The following is a 15,727-nucleotide window of genomic DNA, read 5'->3' on the forward strand; positions in this document are numbered from 1 at the left end:
AGAGTACGACATGTGTATAACACAAACAAATGTGCAACATCTTTTGCGTCCTCTTCAGTATCTGATATGGATTTAATTGCAAGCGCACAAATCGCACAAGTAATAAAGAGATGAATAATTAAAAAGAACAAAGACAAATCAAACACAAGTATAAAATCAAGGATGAAAAGCACTAGGGTGCTTAACGTCACCTCACCTATCCAATTCAATTCCCTTGGTCCTTTAATCCCTAATTCCTCTCTCTATAATGATAATCGATTTTTCAACCTATTCAATGTTCTATTCCTAGACACATCAAACGTATTTTCAATATAAATCCACATTATTCCTAGCAATCGGATTAATATATCAAAAACCCATTGAGAACTATGACAATCATTTAACGATTACATAAGTCACAAACCTGTATTCCTATGGTTCATGCACCCTAAATCATCTGTGGCTTGAGGCAAACCCTAGATATCTCCTTCTGGTCTCAATCTAGGCAACAAATCAATTAAATGATGGCCAAACATTCAAAAGTATTAATCACACCCATAGACAATCAAGAGAGAGAGAGAGAGAGAAATCAAGAAATAAGGAAACCAAGTTTATTTAATCTTTAAGGTTTGGTTACATTAAGACCCTAGTAAGAAATCTAGCCACTCATGGAAGCAAAATACATCATTAAACAAAGGAAATCAACCATAGAAACTAGGATATAAAAAGGAGAGAGAAAACCCCCTTGTAGACCCTCTTCTTCTCCAAGCTCTAATGGTGGCTCCAAGATCTCCAATGGTGGTAGAATGTGTAAAAATGTGTGAGAGTCCCTCTAAAACCCTAAAAACTACCTATTTATACTTCCCTAAACTCCTATGTCGTTTCTCATACAAGTTGGGGTCGTTTTGGTTCGGACCCACTTGAATTCGGAGTTTTTTCGCGAAATTTGCTGTGTTGTGAATAGTAATCCGATCGATCAGGAATATTTCTGATCGATATGAAATACAATCTGTCTCCATGAGTTTTTGGGTATTTTGGCAGGTCCGATCGATCGAGAATGGCTCCGATCGATCGGAAATCATTTTGCACTATTTTCCTAAATTTTTTTTCTTGGCACCTACAATATGCAAATAAGGCTCTCTTAGGCAATATCAACTCTTAATCAACTCAAAATGGGATGAACTTAGGTGTAAAAGATGCATAAATATATGTATATATTTGGCACATCAGTATCCCCCACCAAAGCATTGTCAATTGGTTGCTTTATGTTGGGCGATCTCATCATATCAATTCCATTAAACCTTCGATTGACAAATTCACAATCATCGGGCTTCTTGCATCGGCCTATCTTCAATGGAATATCTCCAGACACTACTCCAAATATCAAAGAAAAATCATTCTCTGTAATGGTTACTCTCTTACCTCCAAGAATAAACGATCCACGCTTATCGTTGTAGGTGCCAATAATGTCTTGTACGATCAAATCGTGTTTCTTGGTATTTAATTCCTTATGCTCCTCCTTCTTCAACACTTTGTACAAGTTCCAAAAAGGTGTCATTTGCAAAAAAAATTTATGACTACTCTTCAATCGAACGCTTCTTAATAAAGTCGCTATCCCCTGCAGATTAGACCGGTATTGTAATTTGGCCATACTGGAACAATAAATTTTAGTACTAACATTATGCAAAAATAATCGCGTATTATGCAAATGGGTAGTGTATTATACAGTAAAATAAATCATTAAAGCCAAAAAGTAAACCAATTACATTATACATATTGTACTACACCAATACCTTCTTCAAAATGCTAATGTATTATACACTAGGGGGAGGTTTTAACAAATTCAACCCACCCACCAATTGAAGTAAACATTCAACCCAATTGCATCATTAATTATCTTACTTTACAATAGTGTATTATACATTTTGCATCCACGAATTCAATCACTCACAAATTGACAGTGTATTTATATACCCAACAAAAATGGTAATGTAATCAAAGTTTTTAGCTACCTAAACCGAGCAACACAAACCCATTCAAACACACAAATCTGCAGTCTGGTTATATATCCACCCAACATGGTAGTGTAATCTAGGTTTTGAGCTACCTCAACAATGGAAGTGCGAAAAAAAAATCAACAGATTTTACTAAAGCCCATGGTAACGCATCAACAAATTTTATTAAAGCCCATGGTAACGCATCTGCTTTTGTTGAAAAGAACAGAGTAAGACATGTGTATAGCACAAACAAATGTGCAACATCTTTTGCGTCCTCTTCAGTATCCCCCACCAAAGCATTGTCAATTGCTTGCTTTATGTTGGGTGATCTCGTCATATCAATTTCATTAAACATTCGATTCACAAATTCACAATCATCAGGCTTCTTGCTTCGGCTTATCTTCAATGGAATATCTCTAGACACTACTCCAAATATCAAAGAAAAATCATTCTCTATAATGGTAACTCTCTTACCTCCAAGAATAAACGATCCACGCTTATCGTTGTAGGTGCCAATAATGTCTTGTACGATCAAATCGTGTTTCTTGGTATTTAATTCCTTATGCTCTTCCTTCTTCAACACTTTGTACAAGTTCCAAAAAGGTGTCATTTGCAAAAACTTTTTATGACTACTCTTCAATCGAACGCTTCTTAATAATGTCGCTATCCCTTGCAGATTAGACCGGTCTTATAATTTGGTCATATTGGAACAACAAATTTTAGTATTAACATTATGCAAAAACAATCGTGTATTATACAAACTGGTAGTGTATTATATAGTAAAATAAATCATTAAAGCCAAAAAGTAAACCAATTACATTATGCATATTGTACTATACCAATACATTCTTCAAAATGCTAATGTATTATACACTAAGGGGAGGTTTTAACAAATTCAACCCACCACCATTCAACCCAATTGCATCATTAATTACCTTACTTTACAGTAGTGTATTATACATTTTGCATCCACGAATTCAATCACTCACAAATCGACAGTGTATTTATATACCCAACAAAAATGGTAATGTAATCAAAGTTTTTCTTTGTTCTTTATCCTTCTCAACCCGGAGCAATTTAAGAGCATTCGTTTTAGACTTCAATTCTTTCTCCAATTCTTGTATTCTTTGGGATGCTTCAATTGATTGTTGTCCTCCAGGATTTTTTTTCAACATTATTATCACTGCCATCGTCAGTTTCAGATGATGGATCACTGTGAACTGAACTAATGCTTGGTGTGTCCGCATCAGAACCTTCTTCCAATGTCACACTATCATTCCGCAGAGCTTCTCTCTCTTTTTCATCCACGGACAATTCACCTTCAATCACCTATTAACGGATGCATATAAAATATGTGTTAAATACATTCTAAGTTGGTATTGTATTTAAGACATATGAACAAAATAAAAATAAATACATTATAATTTTGTAATGTATTTAATTAATGTTAACCAAAACAATATAAATACATTATAATTTAATAAAGTATTTAAGTACTGTGAACAAAAACAATATAAATGCATTATAATTTGGTAGATTATTTAAGTATAGTGAAACAAAACAATATAGATACATTCTAATTTGGTAGAATATTTAAGTTATGTGAACTAACATTACAAATACATTATAATTAAGTAAAGTATTTAAGTATTTTGAACTAAAAAACATAAAAATACACTATACAATAGGCAAAGTAATTATAAATGTAGTTTTAATTAAATGTAGATAAATTTACTTAATTAACTAACCTTCCCCCCACCAAAGTGCGTATATACTGTTTTTTGAAGTCCTTTCGCCATCCACTTACGTCCCACTTTTCAAATCTTGGGAACACGCCAGACTTTATAGGGGTGAAAATAGTTGTGTGTTCACAAAACCAATACTGCATGTAAATACACATAAACTGTCACTGTAAATACACATCAAGTACTAATCGCACAAAGTAGTTATTACTTACCGAAATCAAAGTTGCACAACCTGTAACTTTGTTTGTTTCCTTTTGGTACTTCTTAATTGATTGCAAAATGTTCTTTAAGATTGCCTGCGACCAATTCCATTTCTTCATGTCCTCAACCACATCAACAAATTTTACTAAAGCCCATGGTAACGCATCTGCACTTGTTGAAAAGAACAAAGTAAGACATGTGTATAGCACAAACAAACGTGCAACATCTTTTGCGTCCTCGTCAGTATCCCCCACCAAATCATTGTCAATTGCTTGCTTTATGTTGGGCGATCTCATCATATCAATTCCATTAAACCTTCGATTCACAAAGTCACAATCATCAGGCTTCTTGTTTCGGCCTATCTTCAATGGAATATCTCTAGACACTACTCCAAATATCAAAGAAACATCATTCTCTGTAATAGTAACTCTCTTATCTCCAAGAATAAATGATCCACGCTTATCGTTGTAGGCGCCAATAATGTCTTGTACGATCAAATCATGTTTCTTGGTATTTAATTCCTTATGCTCCTCATTCTTCAACACTTTGTATAAGCTCCAAAAAGGTGTCATTTGCTAAAACTTTTTATGACTACTCTTCAATCGAACGCTTCTTAATAATGTCGCTATCCCTTGCAGATTAGACCAGTATTGTAATTTGGCCATACTAGAACAACAAATTTTAGTATTAACATTATGCAAAAACAATCATGTATTATACAAACTGGTAGTGTATTATACAGTAAAATAAATCATTAAAGCCAAAAAGTAAACCAATTACCTTATGCTTATTGTACTGTACCAATACATTCTTCAAAACACTAATGTATTATACACTAGGGGGAGGTTTTAACAAATTCAACCCACCCACCAATTGAAGTAAACCATTCAACCCAATTGTATCATTAATGACCTTACTTTACAGTAGTGTATTATATATTTTGCATCCATGAATTCAATCACTCACAAATCGACAGTGTATTTATATACCTATTAAAAATGGTAATGTAATCAAAATTTAGCTACCTAAACCGAGCAACACAAACACATTCAAACACACAAATCTGTAGTCTAGTTATATACCCACCAACATGGTAGTGTAATCTAAGTTTTGAGCTACCTCAACAATGGAAGTGTGAAAAAAAAAATCAAGCACTCACAAATCAGTAGTGTATTTATATACCCATAATAAATGGTTGTGTAATCAAAGTTTTTATCTACCTACACAGCGGAACAAAGCAAAACAAATCCATTAAAACGCTTAAATCGACAGTGTATTTATATACCCACACAAAATGGTTGTGTAATCAAAGATTTTAGTTACCTACACAATGGAACTGAGCAAAACAAACCCATTAAACCTCTCAAATAGACAGTGTATTTATATACCCACACAATGGTAGTGTAATAAAAAAAAATCAATTTTTAGCTTAACAAATACAACTATAGATTCACTTTTAACAGTTAGTTGGCTGAATTCAGTCCATGATTATAACTAAAGACCGAGACTGCTTTCCCTATAATTTTCTCACCAACCAAATAGTGAACAAAAAAAGCCCTAAAAGTAATCGCCCATAACTGTACTCACCTCGCCCTCACTTGGAAGCTAACTCCGGAGCTGAAGACGGGGACAAAGAAAATCCGGATAGCGATGAAAATGGTGGCACCACACAATGGTAGTGTAATTAAATTTATTTTCTACCTACTCAATGAGATCGAGTAAAAAAGATCATTAAACGTCAAATAAATTGTTTAGAAACAAATTATTCACTCAAAGTTCATACCTTTAACTTCGATGTGGGTTTGCTTGTCGATATTAACCGAACTACAGCAAGACCAGGCCAGAGAACGGTTGTCACGGAGATGCCGACAACGGTGAGCACAAACGATTATCACCGGAGATGAAAAAAACTCACCGGAGGTCTAAACAGGGGAGGAGTGATGGACGACATATTGGGATAATTTTGGAAGTTTCTCTCCACTTGCGATTACCGAGGTTTTGAAGGTTTTTGTATTGGAAATAACAAAGCCAGCTTAAAATAATATTTTCCCTTTTGAGATTTTGAATTTTAAAATTGCACAGTCATGATCCTAATCACCATGCCAAGTCATTATGTATCTTATGTATCCAAACTTATGTATGAGTATTATAACCGTTTATTTGATGACCAACTTATCTTTTGTAGATTATAAACATTTATTTAAACAGGAGTTGTGGAGTTATGAAACAACTTTTCATGGGGTGCCAGGGATTTCAATGTTAAAATAGCAAACTCGATTCCTGAAGGCTTTTGAAGGACTATTAGGCTCTAATGAGGTCAGTTTACAAGACTAGACATCATTAAGACTTCTATACTTTCTCATTGGAGATTCAGAATAGATATCAATAAGGCTTCTATATTTCCTCACCAGAGATTCAAAGCTAGCATCATCAGACTAACCCCTTTCAAAACCCAAACTATCATCATAATCTTCTGGGATTGGCTCAATTACCTCCCCTGCACAACTGTCCTCATTAGAAGCAACAGAATTATGGCCTTCATGATCTCCAGCAGAACAGTCATATGCCTTTCCCACTTTAGTTTGCGAAGTATCAGATTCAACATTAGTGGGATGTGTAATAATATTCTCAGTCCAATCCCAAATTGCCTTCTCATCAACTTCTACATCACGAGCAATAACTAGCTTATTTGTTTCCAGATTATATACTCTGAATTCTTTAGAATGATTATTGTAACCTAGAAAAATACCAATCTCACACTTTTTATCAAGTTTGCTTCTTTTAACATCAGGAATGTGAATATAAGAAACACTTCCAAACACTTTAAGATACTTGGCTAAAGGTTTAGTACCTGACCAAATTTCCAAAGGAGTCCTGCCCTGCATTGCACTGGTAAGACATCTATTTAGCAGATAGACAGAGGTATTGGCTACTTCTGCCCACAGCCACTTGGGAAGTCTTTTTCCTGCCAATAGTGTTTTGGCCATCTCCATGATAGTCCTATTTTTGCGTTCTGAATCACCATTATGATCAGAAGCATATCCCACAGTCAATTGATGATGAATGCCACTGCTTGTACAAAACTCATTAAACTCTCTAACGGTGTATTCACCACCTCTATCACTTCGAATCATCTTGAGTATTTTGCCTGATTGAATTTCAACAAAAACTTTGAACTTCTTGAATATATTGAAAATCTCATACTTTTCTTTTAAAAAATAAACCTAAGTCATCCTGGAGAAATCATAAACAAAGAGTAGAACATATTTGTTACCTTCTGAAGTAGGAGTGTGCATGGGGCCACACACATTAGTGTGGACAAGTTCGAGACAGTCTTTGGCTCTCCAAATTGAATTATCATGACAAAGTTTACGCTTCTGTTTGCCTTCCATGCAACTGCTACAGATAAGAGGTTTGACATCAAATCGAGGTAGGTCAGTAACCAGCTTAGGATCTTGAATTTTCTTCAAATTTTGAGCACTTAGATGGCTGAGCCTTTGATGCCATAGATGATATTCTTCTGTAGTCAATTTCAAAGCCAGTTTCTGAATGATTCTGAGACACTAATGGAAGATCAAAGTCCAGTTGAAAGCTTCTTTTCCTCTGCATCTTGACTAAAACCACCAATTTTTTGTTCTTACTTCCATCTAGAATTTTGCAAGTATCACCTTCAAAAATTAGGATGAACCTTTTTCCATCAATTGTCCGACACTAAGTAGATTAGAATCCAATTTAGGAACATACATCACATCTCAAATTAAAGGACTTCCTTTTATGGCATTGACAAATACAATACATTTACCTTCAACTTTGACTGATTCCTTATTTCCCAAAACACCTTGAGTAGTGAATGAATGATCCAACTCATTAAATAGGGATATATTGACTGTCATATGATTACTTGCACCAGAGTCGAGAAACCAAGCAGAATTCTTGGTTTGAACATTTTTAAAACATGCCAGAAATAAGAATTCTTCATCATCAATCTCCTGAGCCAGATTAGCCTATTGTTTATCTTTGTCTTTACTTCTACATTCTTTCCATAGATGTCCAAATTTACCACAGCCTCTACACTGAGGCTTTCCTTTGTTCCAACAATGCTCCTCCATATGGCCTTCTTTCTTACATAAGGTGCACTGGGGATTTGCCTTGACCCAACATGACTCCTTTGAATGTCCTTCCCTCTTGCAAAAGGAGCATTGAGGTCTGGTTGCTGACTGTTTGCTCCACCTACTAGAGGAGACATTGTTGCCCTGACTTTTCTGGCTTTCTTAAGTCATCCTCATTTGATAAGCACTTTCCATAGCATCAACGTGGAGGCCCTCTATCTTTACCCAAGTCTCATGAGCCTCTAATGAGCCAATTAAGTCACTGACAGTCATATTCTCAAGATCTTTTGTTTCTTCCACTATGGTCACTATGTTGTTATATTTTGGAGTTAAATCGATAAGAATCTTCTCTATCACCCTCCTGTTAGGCATTTCCTCACCACAAATTCGTAGATGATTCACAACATCCATAACTCTAGTATAATAGTCTTTTATAAGCTCACCTTCCTTCATCAATAAATTCATCAACTCTCTACAAAGATTATGGAGTTTGACAACCCGTACCTTGGAGTTTCCTTGATACTCGGTGCTAAGAATATCCCAAGCCTGTTTTGCATAGTTAGCATTAGATATACGTGGAAAAATTACTTCAGCCACAGTGGTTTGAATAACGAAAAGAGTTGTATTGTTCTTTTCTATGTCCTTCATCACAACATTCTCCTTTTCAGTCTCCTTTTTTTTATCCTCATCAACAACACCCTTGTCATACCCCTTTTTCACAGAGGTTCTGCTGGATTCAGTTTTACAGCCATACATATAGGATACCCAAACTTGATGAACTCCCATAGCCCTTTCAATTTAAAATAAGCACGAAGAATGGTAGACGAGTAGTCATACTTCTCACTTGCAAAGATGGGCAGACTGATGGTTGTTGGATTTTCTGGATTCGTTTGAGAAACTGAGATGAAAACGAAGATGAAAGTTGCAGAAGTTCAGCACCAGACGATCTTTGCTCCGATACCATGTAAGATTATCAACACACTCAACATTCCATCACAATAAGATAGATCAACGACCAAGGAATAATGAGATTTCAGAGAGAATCACAACAACAATACTTCCTATACTTACTTACACTAAGAGACCATTACAGACCTAAAAGGCCAAGCAAAAGAAACGACATAGTTTTGACAAGAACTAAAACGACATATTTGAATGAAAGACAGATAAAAAGGAGAAAAAACATCAGCTTCAACACTTGTTGTCATCACTTTTTCCCTTTATTTGCCTTTTTTAGCACAAGGAGCTTTTATCCTGAAACTTAAATCAAGGTCGAACAAATTTCACACAGTAAATTAAATAAATAAAAAGGGATACATATCCATTTCTAATAATTACTCACATGATTTGACATCGATTACCATATAGCACCAGCAACTTCACCCGCCTATGTTATTTCAATACATAGGTAGTACAATTAAATGATAAACAAAACTATGACAAACATCTATTAGATGACTGAAGGATTGATGTCGATAATGATATACAACGTGAACAATGGTAGCCCGTAATGCTTGGAAGGTAGCCCTCGACGAACGACTGTATGAAAATCGTGGGCTTTGAAACTTGAAAAAGGAAGGGAACACTTCAAAAACCTAATGTTGTTTACTCCAGGGTTTGTTTTCCCAAAAAAAATGATGTGTTTTTATTTTTTTAGTAAAAATACATACTTGCAACATAATGCTGACTCGGCAAAAAATGGCACATGACACTCTGGTAGACATGGGGCATATTCCGATGATTGACATGCCGTGAGAAAAATTTCACCGCTTAGTGACTAAGTTGAGAAATTTGAAATGAGGCGACCTAGTTGAAACAAGGCGACCTAGTTGAAACGAGGCATATCTTTCAGTGACCAAAATGAGTATTTACTCATAGTTATACTATTATATGTTTTTCTTTCCTATCTTAAATTTATTAATTATCTTTATTGATCTATTTGGTATTTAGTATTTTGTATAAAAGTCACACAAACATATATAGTTAAGTGAAGATTATATTTATTATACTATTATTATTATTTATAAATAAATTATATTATTTTAAAAAGTACGGTTCAACCCTTGATCCATCTGGCCAACCAATTGAACCTTCAAAAAATTCAAGCACGGGTCAGTTTTGATAACACTAAGTAAGAGTGTTTTAACTCTTTAGTGCTACTCTTTAGATTGATTGATTGAGTCTACTTGTTTGTCAATTTTCTCTAATATTAATGTATAAACCTAATCTCCAACTTTCCGGCTGATAATTAATGCATATATATTGGATTGGACTTGCTCACCTCTAAAAAGACAAACATGTAATCTAGTAGTAGATTTTGCAGGGACGTAACTTAAAAGTCACAAGTTCAATTTTTAGAAACAGTATTTCCGCATATTATGTAAGGGTAAGGTTTATGAAGATCCCGTTTGTCTTCGACCTTGTCCACTGTGAGAATTTTGTGTGCAAGAGTTGTTTACACACTCATATACCCACCTCTCAAAATGTATGTGGCGAGTTTCGTCACTGCACTATGTCTTTACCAACACTTATGTGAAGTTGAGTCCCTAATTGTATCTGTGTTATTAAAAGAATCATTGTCATTTTGCCTTTTTTGCCGGATAAAGAAGCAATCGAGTATCTTATAAAAAATGAGGTTTTTAACCATAAGGACAAAAATTAAAAGTTGTATTCCAACAAGGACAATCGAAAAAAAACTTAAGAAAAAAGGACAAAGCCTATCAACTTACCAAAATACCCTCCATCATTATTCTTCCTCCTTTCTTCTTCTTCTTCCTTCTTCCTTGCGCACCATATTGAAAGTTGGCCGTCCGACCATCGATTTCGACGAACGAACTAACTATCGAAATAAAACTCTAGGTCAGTCCGATCAAAGCCCAGTCATCACGGAGAGTAGAAAATCACATGATTCACCGAAAATGCTTCATGAAATCACGACCATCATTTGAAAAAGAGCTAGATCCGGGCAATACGACCAACGCTGACGATCATCAACACCCCCAATCAATGTCACGGACCAAGGTGCATCACTTTTGAGGTTTTATTGCTTTTTCAAACTCTTTTTTTCTTTTGAAATGGATGTGAATCTGCATATATAATATATGTTTCGGATCTGTTATGATATGTTATCTGTTTTGGAATTTCAAACAGATAACATTTTATGAAAGACATATAACATTTTAACAAGACATATAACATTTAGCAAAACAGATAACATTAAGACATATATCAAATTTATCGAAACAGATAACAAATCACCTACAATCTATAGATCCCAAATCAGAACAAAAAAACCACGAAAATCACCATAGAAATTGTCAAAAATAATGATGTGATGACAAATCAAAGCAAAACAATAAGATCTACAAGTCCGGTGGTGAGTATAAGTAGATCTAGTTCGCATACAATAAAAATCGAGATGAAAAATCACTAAAAAAATGCCATAAAACTCTTGAATAAGCCATGAGAAGGGAGACGAAGCTTTTGACGGTGGAGAATAAGCTTCTGGCGGAGGTCAGAAATGAATCATGTGCAAGAGACATGTGCCATGTTTGAGGATAAAGATGAGGATATTTCAAATAATAAAACCATACATTTTGACTTTTTGTCCTTTTTGAAATATTAGTTCAAACTGCATGAACTTTATGAAATAAGACTTTTGAGTAGTATCCTTATTGGAACACAAAACTCTCCAATGAGGACTAATCCTTGATTTTCCCTATGCATATTTTACTCATTGCTTGGAAGTTGGTGTTAGGAAATAACAATGGACTCTCTATTCCAAATTTGACTATCTTTGTAAGATATTGTCCACTTTCCCAAGTCCAAATACAAGCCCAACCCATCACAAGGCTTCTAGGACTTTAGGACCTTCTAGGGTCTTTTAGGATTCACGATTTTAAAATGCGTCTTACTAAGTCAAGGCAACATTTGAGCTTATAACACATCCATTAGATCAGGGGCGGAGATGGATGGGTAGAGTGGGGTCAACTGACCCCACTCAACTTTTTTAAAAAAAAAATTTAATATATGTAATAGTAATACTATGTCGTTTTGAAGAATAGAAGAAGAGAAGTGTAACCTAAACTCTCTCTATCGCTATCTCATCGTCATCAAGTTTCTCTGGACTCTGATCTCCCTCTCGAATCTCGCTGTCTTGACCTCTCAAAGAAAAGTTGTTGGCACTGCCACTGCGCATCACGACGACTGGAGTACTGCTGTACTGGTCCCGCTCTGCTTCTGCTCTGCTACCTCGGTTACTCTGTTACTCAGTAGTGATGTGCGTAACAATGAAAAAATTTCAGGTATCAAAGGTATTGCGGGTCTTGCTCAAAAGATGGTAGAGACAAAGAAGAATGTAGTGTTTCCGTTCGTGTATACGCTTATCACGTTGGCATTGATCTTACCGGTTGCAACTGCGACTGTGGAGAGGGTGTTTTCTGCTATGAATATTGTGAAGAGCCGATTGCGTAACCGAATGGGAGACAAATGGATGAATGATAGCTTGGTTGTCTATATTGAGAAAGAAATTTTTAATAGTATTGATAATGAGACTATTATGAAGCGATTTCAGAATATGAAGACTCGTAGGGAAGAACTGTAATTTCTTTGTTATTTGTCAAACTGTAATATTATTTTGTCCGCTTAGTATGTTATTTTGGCATATAATTGTTTATCATTATAGAAAGTGCGACCCCGGTGACAATTCATCCCAACTCCGCCACTGCATTAGATCTGTATTTTAGTGATGTGAGACTTTTCATAGCAATCTCCCCTCACTTGTGGTGACCTATCAAAGTCATTCCAAAACAAGAGAAGGAATCACATGTGGGCCATTCAAGTTTCATTAGGGAATTTTGAGCTTCACGTGAGAAGCTCAAAACAAGGGAAATCAATGTGGATCCCGCTGGTGAAGGAACCCAAGGAGACTTGCAGTGCACGGCAAAGTGAAAAAAGGACTAATTGAAGGAAATGTTTTGGCAAGAAAGAAGGAAACAAAACAGAGTCAAAAAAGGAAGACCTGACTTGCAACAATTAAGAAAATAAAAGAATATTTTTTATTGGTTCAATTGAAGGAAACCTCCGATTGGTATTAAGATTTAGGAGTCCTAGTTTCACACTACGAAGGAAGCTTTTGTTATTATATAAAGGAGGTTCACAGGTACAAGAGGAAGAGAGTTGGAGAGTCGCACTCTCTAGTTTTTGTTCTTGTTCTTCTCTCTAACTTTTCTCTTTGTTCTTGTTCTTGTTCCTGTTTCATGGATTTCTCATATTTAGTTTTCTTGTGTTTTTGTAGCATGAGCAGCTAAATTTCTTTGTTAGGGTGTGATGTAGCCTAGCATGACAATTACAAGTTGATTCAATTTTCAAGTATACAATTTTGATTCATTGATTCATAATTTTAATCTTTGTGCTTAAAAGTTTATTGTATGTTTGATTGCTTGATCACCATTCAAGTTTGCATATAGACTAATCTAGCCAAGACTAAGGAACGACTAGAATTCACATGTCTTAATGGAATTGAGATTGAAAATATTAATTGTCGAAGGCCTAGGCCACGGTTTAGAGGATTAATTGATTGTATGGTTCTTTAGATCTTAATGGGTAATTAGCTTTGTATTAACAACTGCGACCGAACATGATTAATTCCCTGCGTAATGATATTTATTGGCACCGCGACTGAACGAACCAACACAATTGAGAAAGAATCAACCATTGAATTGAAACTGTATTGTATGCTTGATCTTTATGACTTATAATTGGATTGCTTGGGAAAATGACTACCCTAGTATTTTCTCCTATTGTCTACAAAATCTTCAACAATAATCTGAAATTTATTTTCTTTCTGGCTAAATTTTCATTTTCTCTCTCTTCTCTTCTTTCTTTGTTCATATCACTTAATTTATTGAGGTAGGGAACAAAGCTATACTTGTCTCTATCGGATTTGACATCATAGTTGCATTATCTATATTATTTCAGTCAATTGTGTACTTGCGACAATTATTACATCAGGGTCAAGCCCACTAAGTGAAACCAGAAATCACACATATACAACCCACATTCAAGCTAAATAACCTCGCTCCGATACCAATTGTTAGAAAACAACAATGGACTCCCTAACCCAAACATTGTCGTAATACCTAATGGGATAATTGCCAAAATGGTGTTCGTGATGAAAGTTCTCAACCTAACACCCTTGATCCCGAACCCTTCTAGCCAAGTTGTCAAAATGTTACCATCTTACATTTCTTTGTCCACTACCTTTATTTATGTAATGGATAAATCTACGAGTTAGTGTAATAGCCTGCAAATTAAAAATGTCAAGCGAGTATATAGAAATTTCATATGCGTGCAACCTCCAAAAGGTAAAAACTCTATCTGAACCATGAATCGTGGAAGATAGTTTATGAGAAAGTAATTTAGTATCAATTTAATAGATGAAAAACAAATAACAATTGACAATGCATTATATAATGTCACGTCGTATCAATGACATCAATTTAAATGACCTGCCTCATTATATGAGGCAAAAGCCATAGATTTCAAAAAATCAACTCGTAAGATAGTGATTGGGAGTTCTCATGTGAAAAGAAAATGATTTCACCTTATAAATTATAAGAGCATGTCCAACAAGTACAAAAAATGGATAAAAATCCATTTTTGTGTATCACATGTTCAATTATAGTCTTCCAACAAGTACTTAATTGGATACCCTATTTTTTTGGGTAATAGCAATTTTCGTCACTGAATAATTTGACCCACTCCAACTCGGCCACTCATTTTTCAAAAGTTTCAAATTGAGTATCAAAATTAAATTTGTTTCAAACTCATCACACAGACAAATTTCTACCTTTTCGAGCAATCAAACATCTGATGGGAGAAAATAAAGTCAAAAACAACTAATTTAGGCTGATGTGGCCTAACAGTTGGTGACATGGATTTTCATTTGAATATTATTTATGTGAAAATGTATGAAAATAAAATTTCAACCTTACACCTGGCACGTTATTTTTTCTCTTATGATCTAGGGGGCAAAAAAAATATCAAAACCTTGACTTTGCTTCATTCTCCGTATACTCCCGAAGCCATCTCTTTCTCTACCCATACACTCTCGTTCCCACAATTTCTCCATCGTCATCATTATTGTATGGGCCAAAAACCGTTGGCCCAAGATATTTAAGCACAAGTCGAAAGGCCCAGTGAGGCCCATGGTTGGACCGGCCCAAAGCTCCATCAGAAGGTACGATTGGCGTAAGCCCAAGCTGAAGGTCAAAGCCCACAGTTAGATAGGTACAATACCAGGCCTTTTAGGCCAAGGCTTTATGTGTCAAATGAGACTCAGATTGGGCCACGGGCCCAATTACGGCCCAACGAAGAAGTTTAAACATACGGTCTACATGTGTTGATCATGTGACTTGGAACACTACAAATAGGAGAGGACCCCTCCTTATTTACTCTCTCAACTACCTGGTATCTCTCTCTCTCTCTCTAAAAGCCTTTCGCTTCTCTCACTTAAACATCTCCCACTGTTAATTGACTTGACCATCGGAGCTTATTCTGCCGACACCACACCGGTGTCCAAGTTTCAACCCTTTTTTTTATCTTGCAGGGTTGTCATAGGCCCCGATCGGTGATAACAAATTGATTGCAGTTTGGTGCCTTAACAAACCCAGATATTTTTGGGTTCGGGGTGACA

At 35.4% G+C, this 15,727-nt stretch overlaps 1 protein-coding gene across 1 annotated transcript; it reads right to left on the reverse strand.

Annotated features, from left to right (window-relative positions):
* Positions 1-8,193: 8,193 nt before the first annotated feature.
* LOC119995508 lies at positions 8,194-11,058 on the reverse strand. The gene is made up of 6 exons (XM_038842027.1): positions 11,049-11,058; positions 10,761-10,870; positions 9,393-9,418; positions 9,117-9,168; positions 8,876-9,012; positions 8,194-8,761 (listed from the first exon to the last, which is right to left on the reverse strand). The coding sequence occupies exons 1-6, from the start codon at positions 11,056-11,058 to the stop codon at positions 8,194-8,196; spliced, it is 903 nt and encodes a 300-aa protein (XP_038697955.1).
* Between the last annotated feature and the right edge of the window lie 4,669 nt (positions 11,059-15,727).

Source organism: Tripterygium wilfordii, chromosome 3, assembly GCF_013401445.1.
Source record: "Tripterygium wilfordii isolate XIE 37 chromosome 3, ASM1340144v1, whole genome shotgun sequence".
Classification (NCBI taxonomy): domain Eukaryota; kingdom Viridiplantae; phylum Streptophyta; class Magnoliopsida; order Celastrales; family Celastraceae; genus Tripterygium; species Tripterygium wilfordii.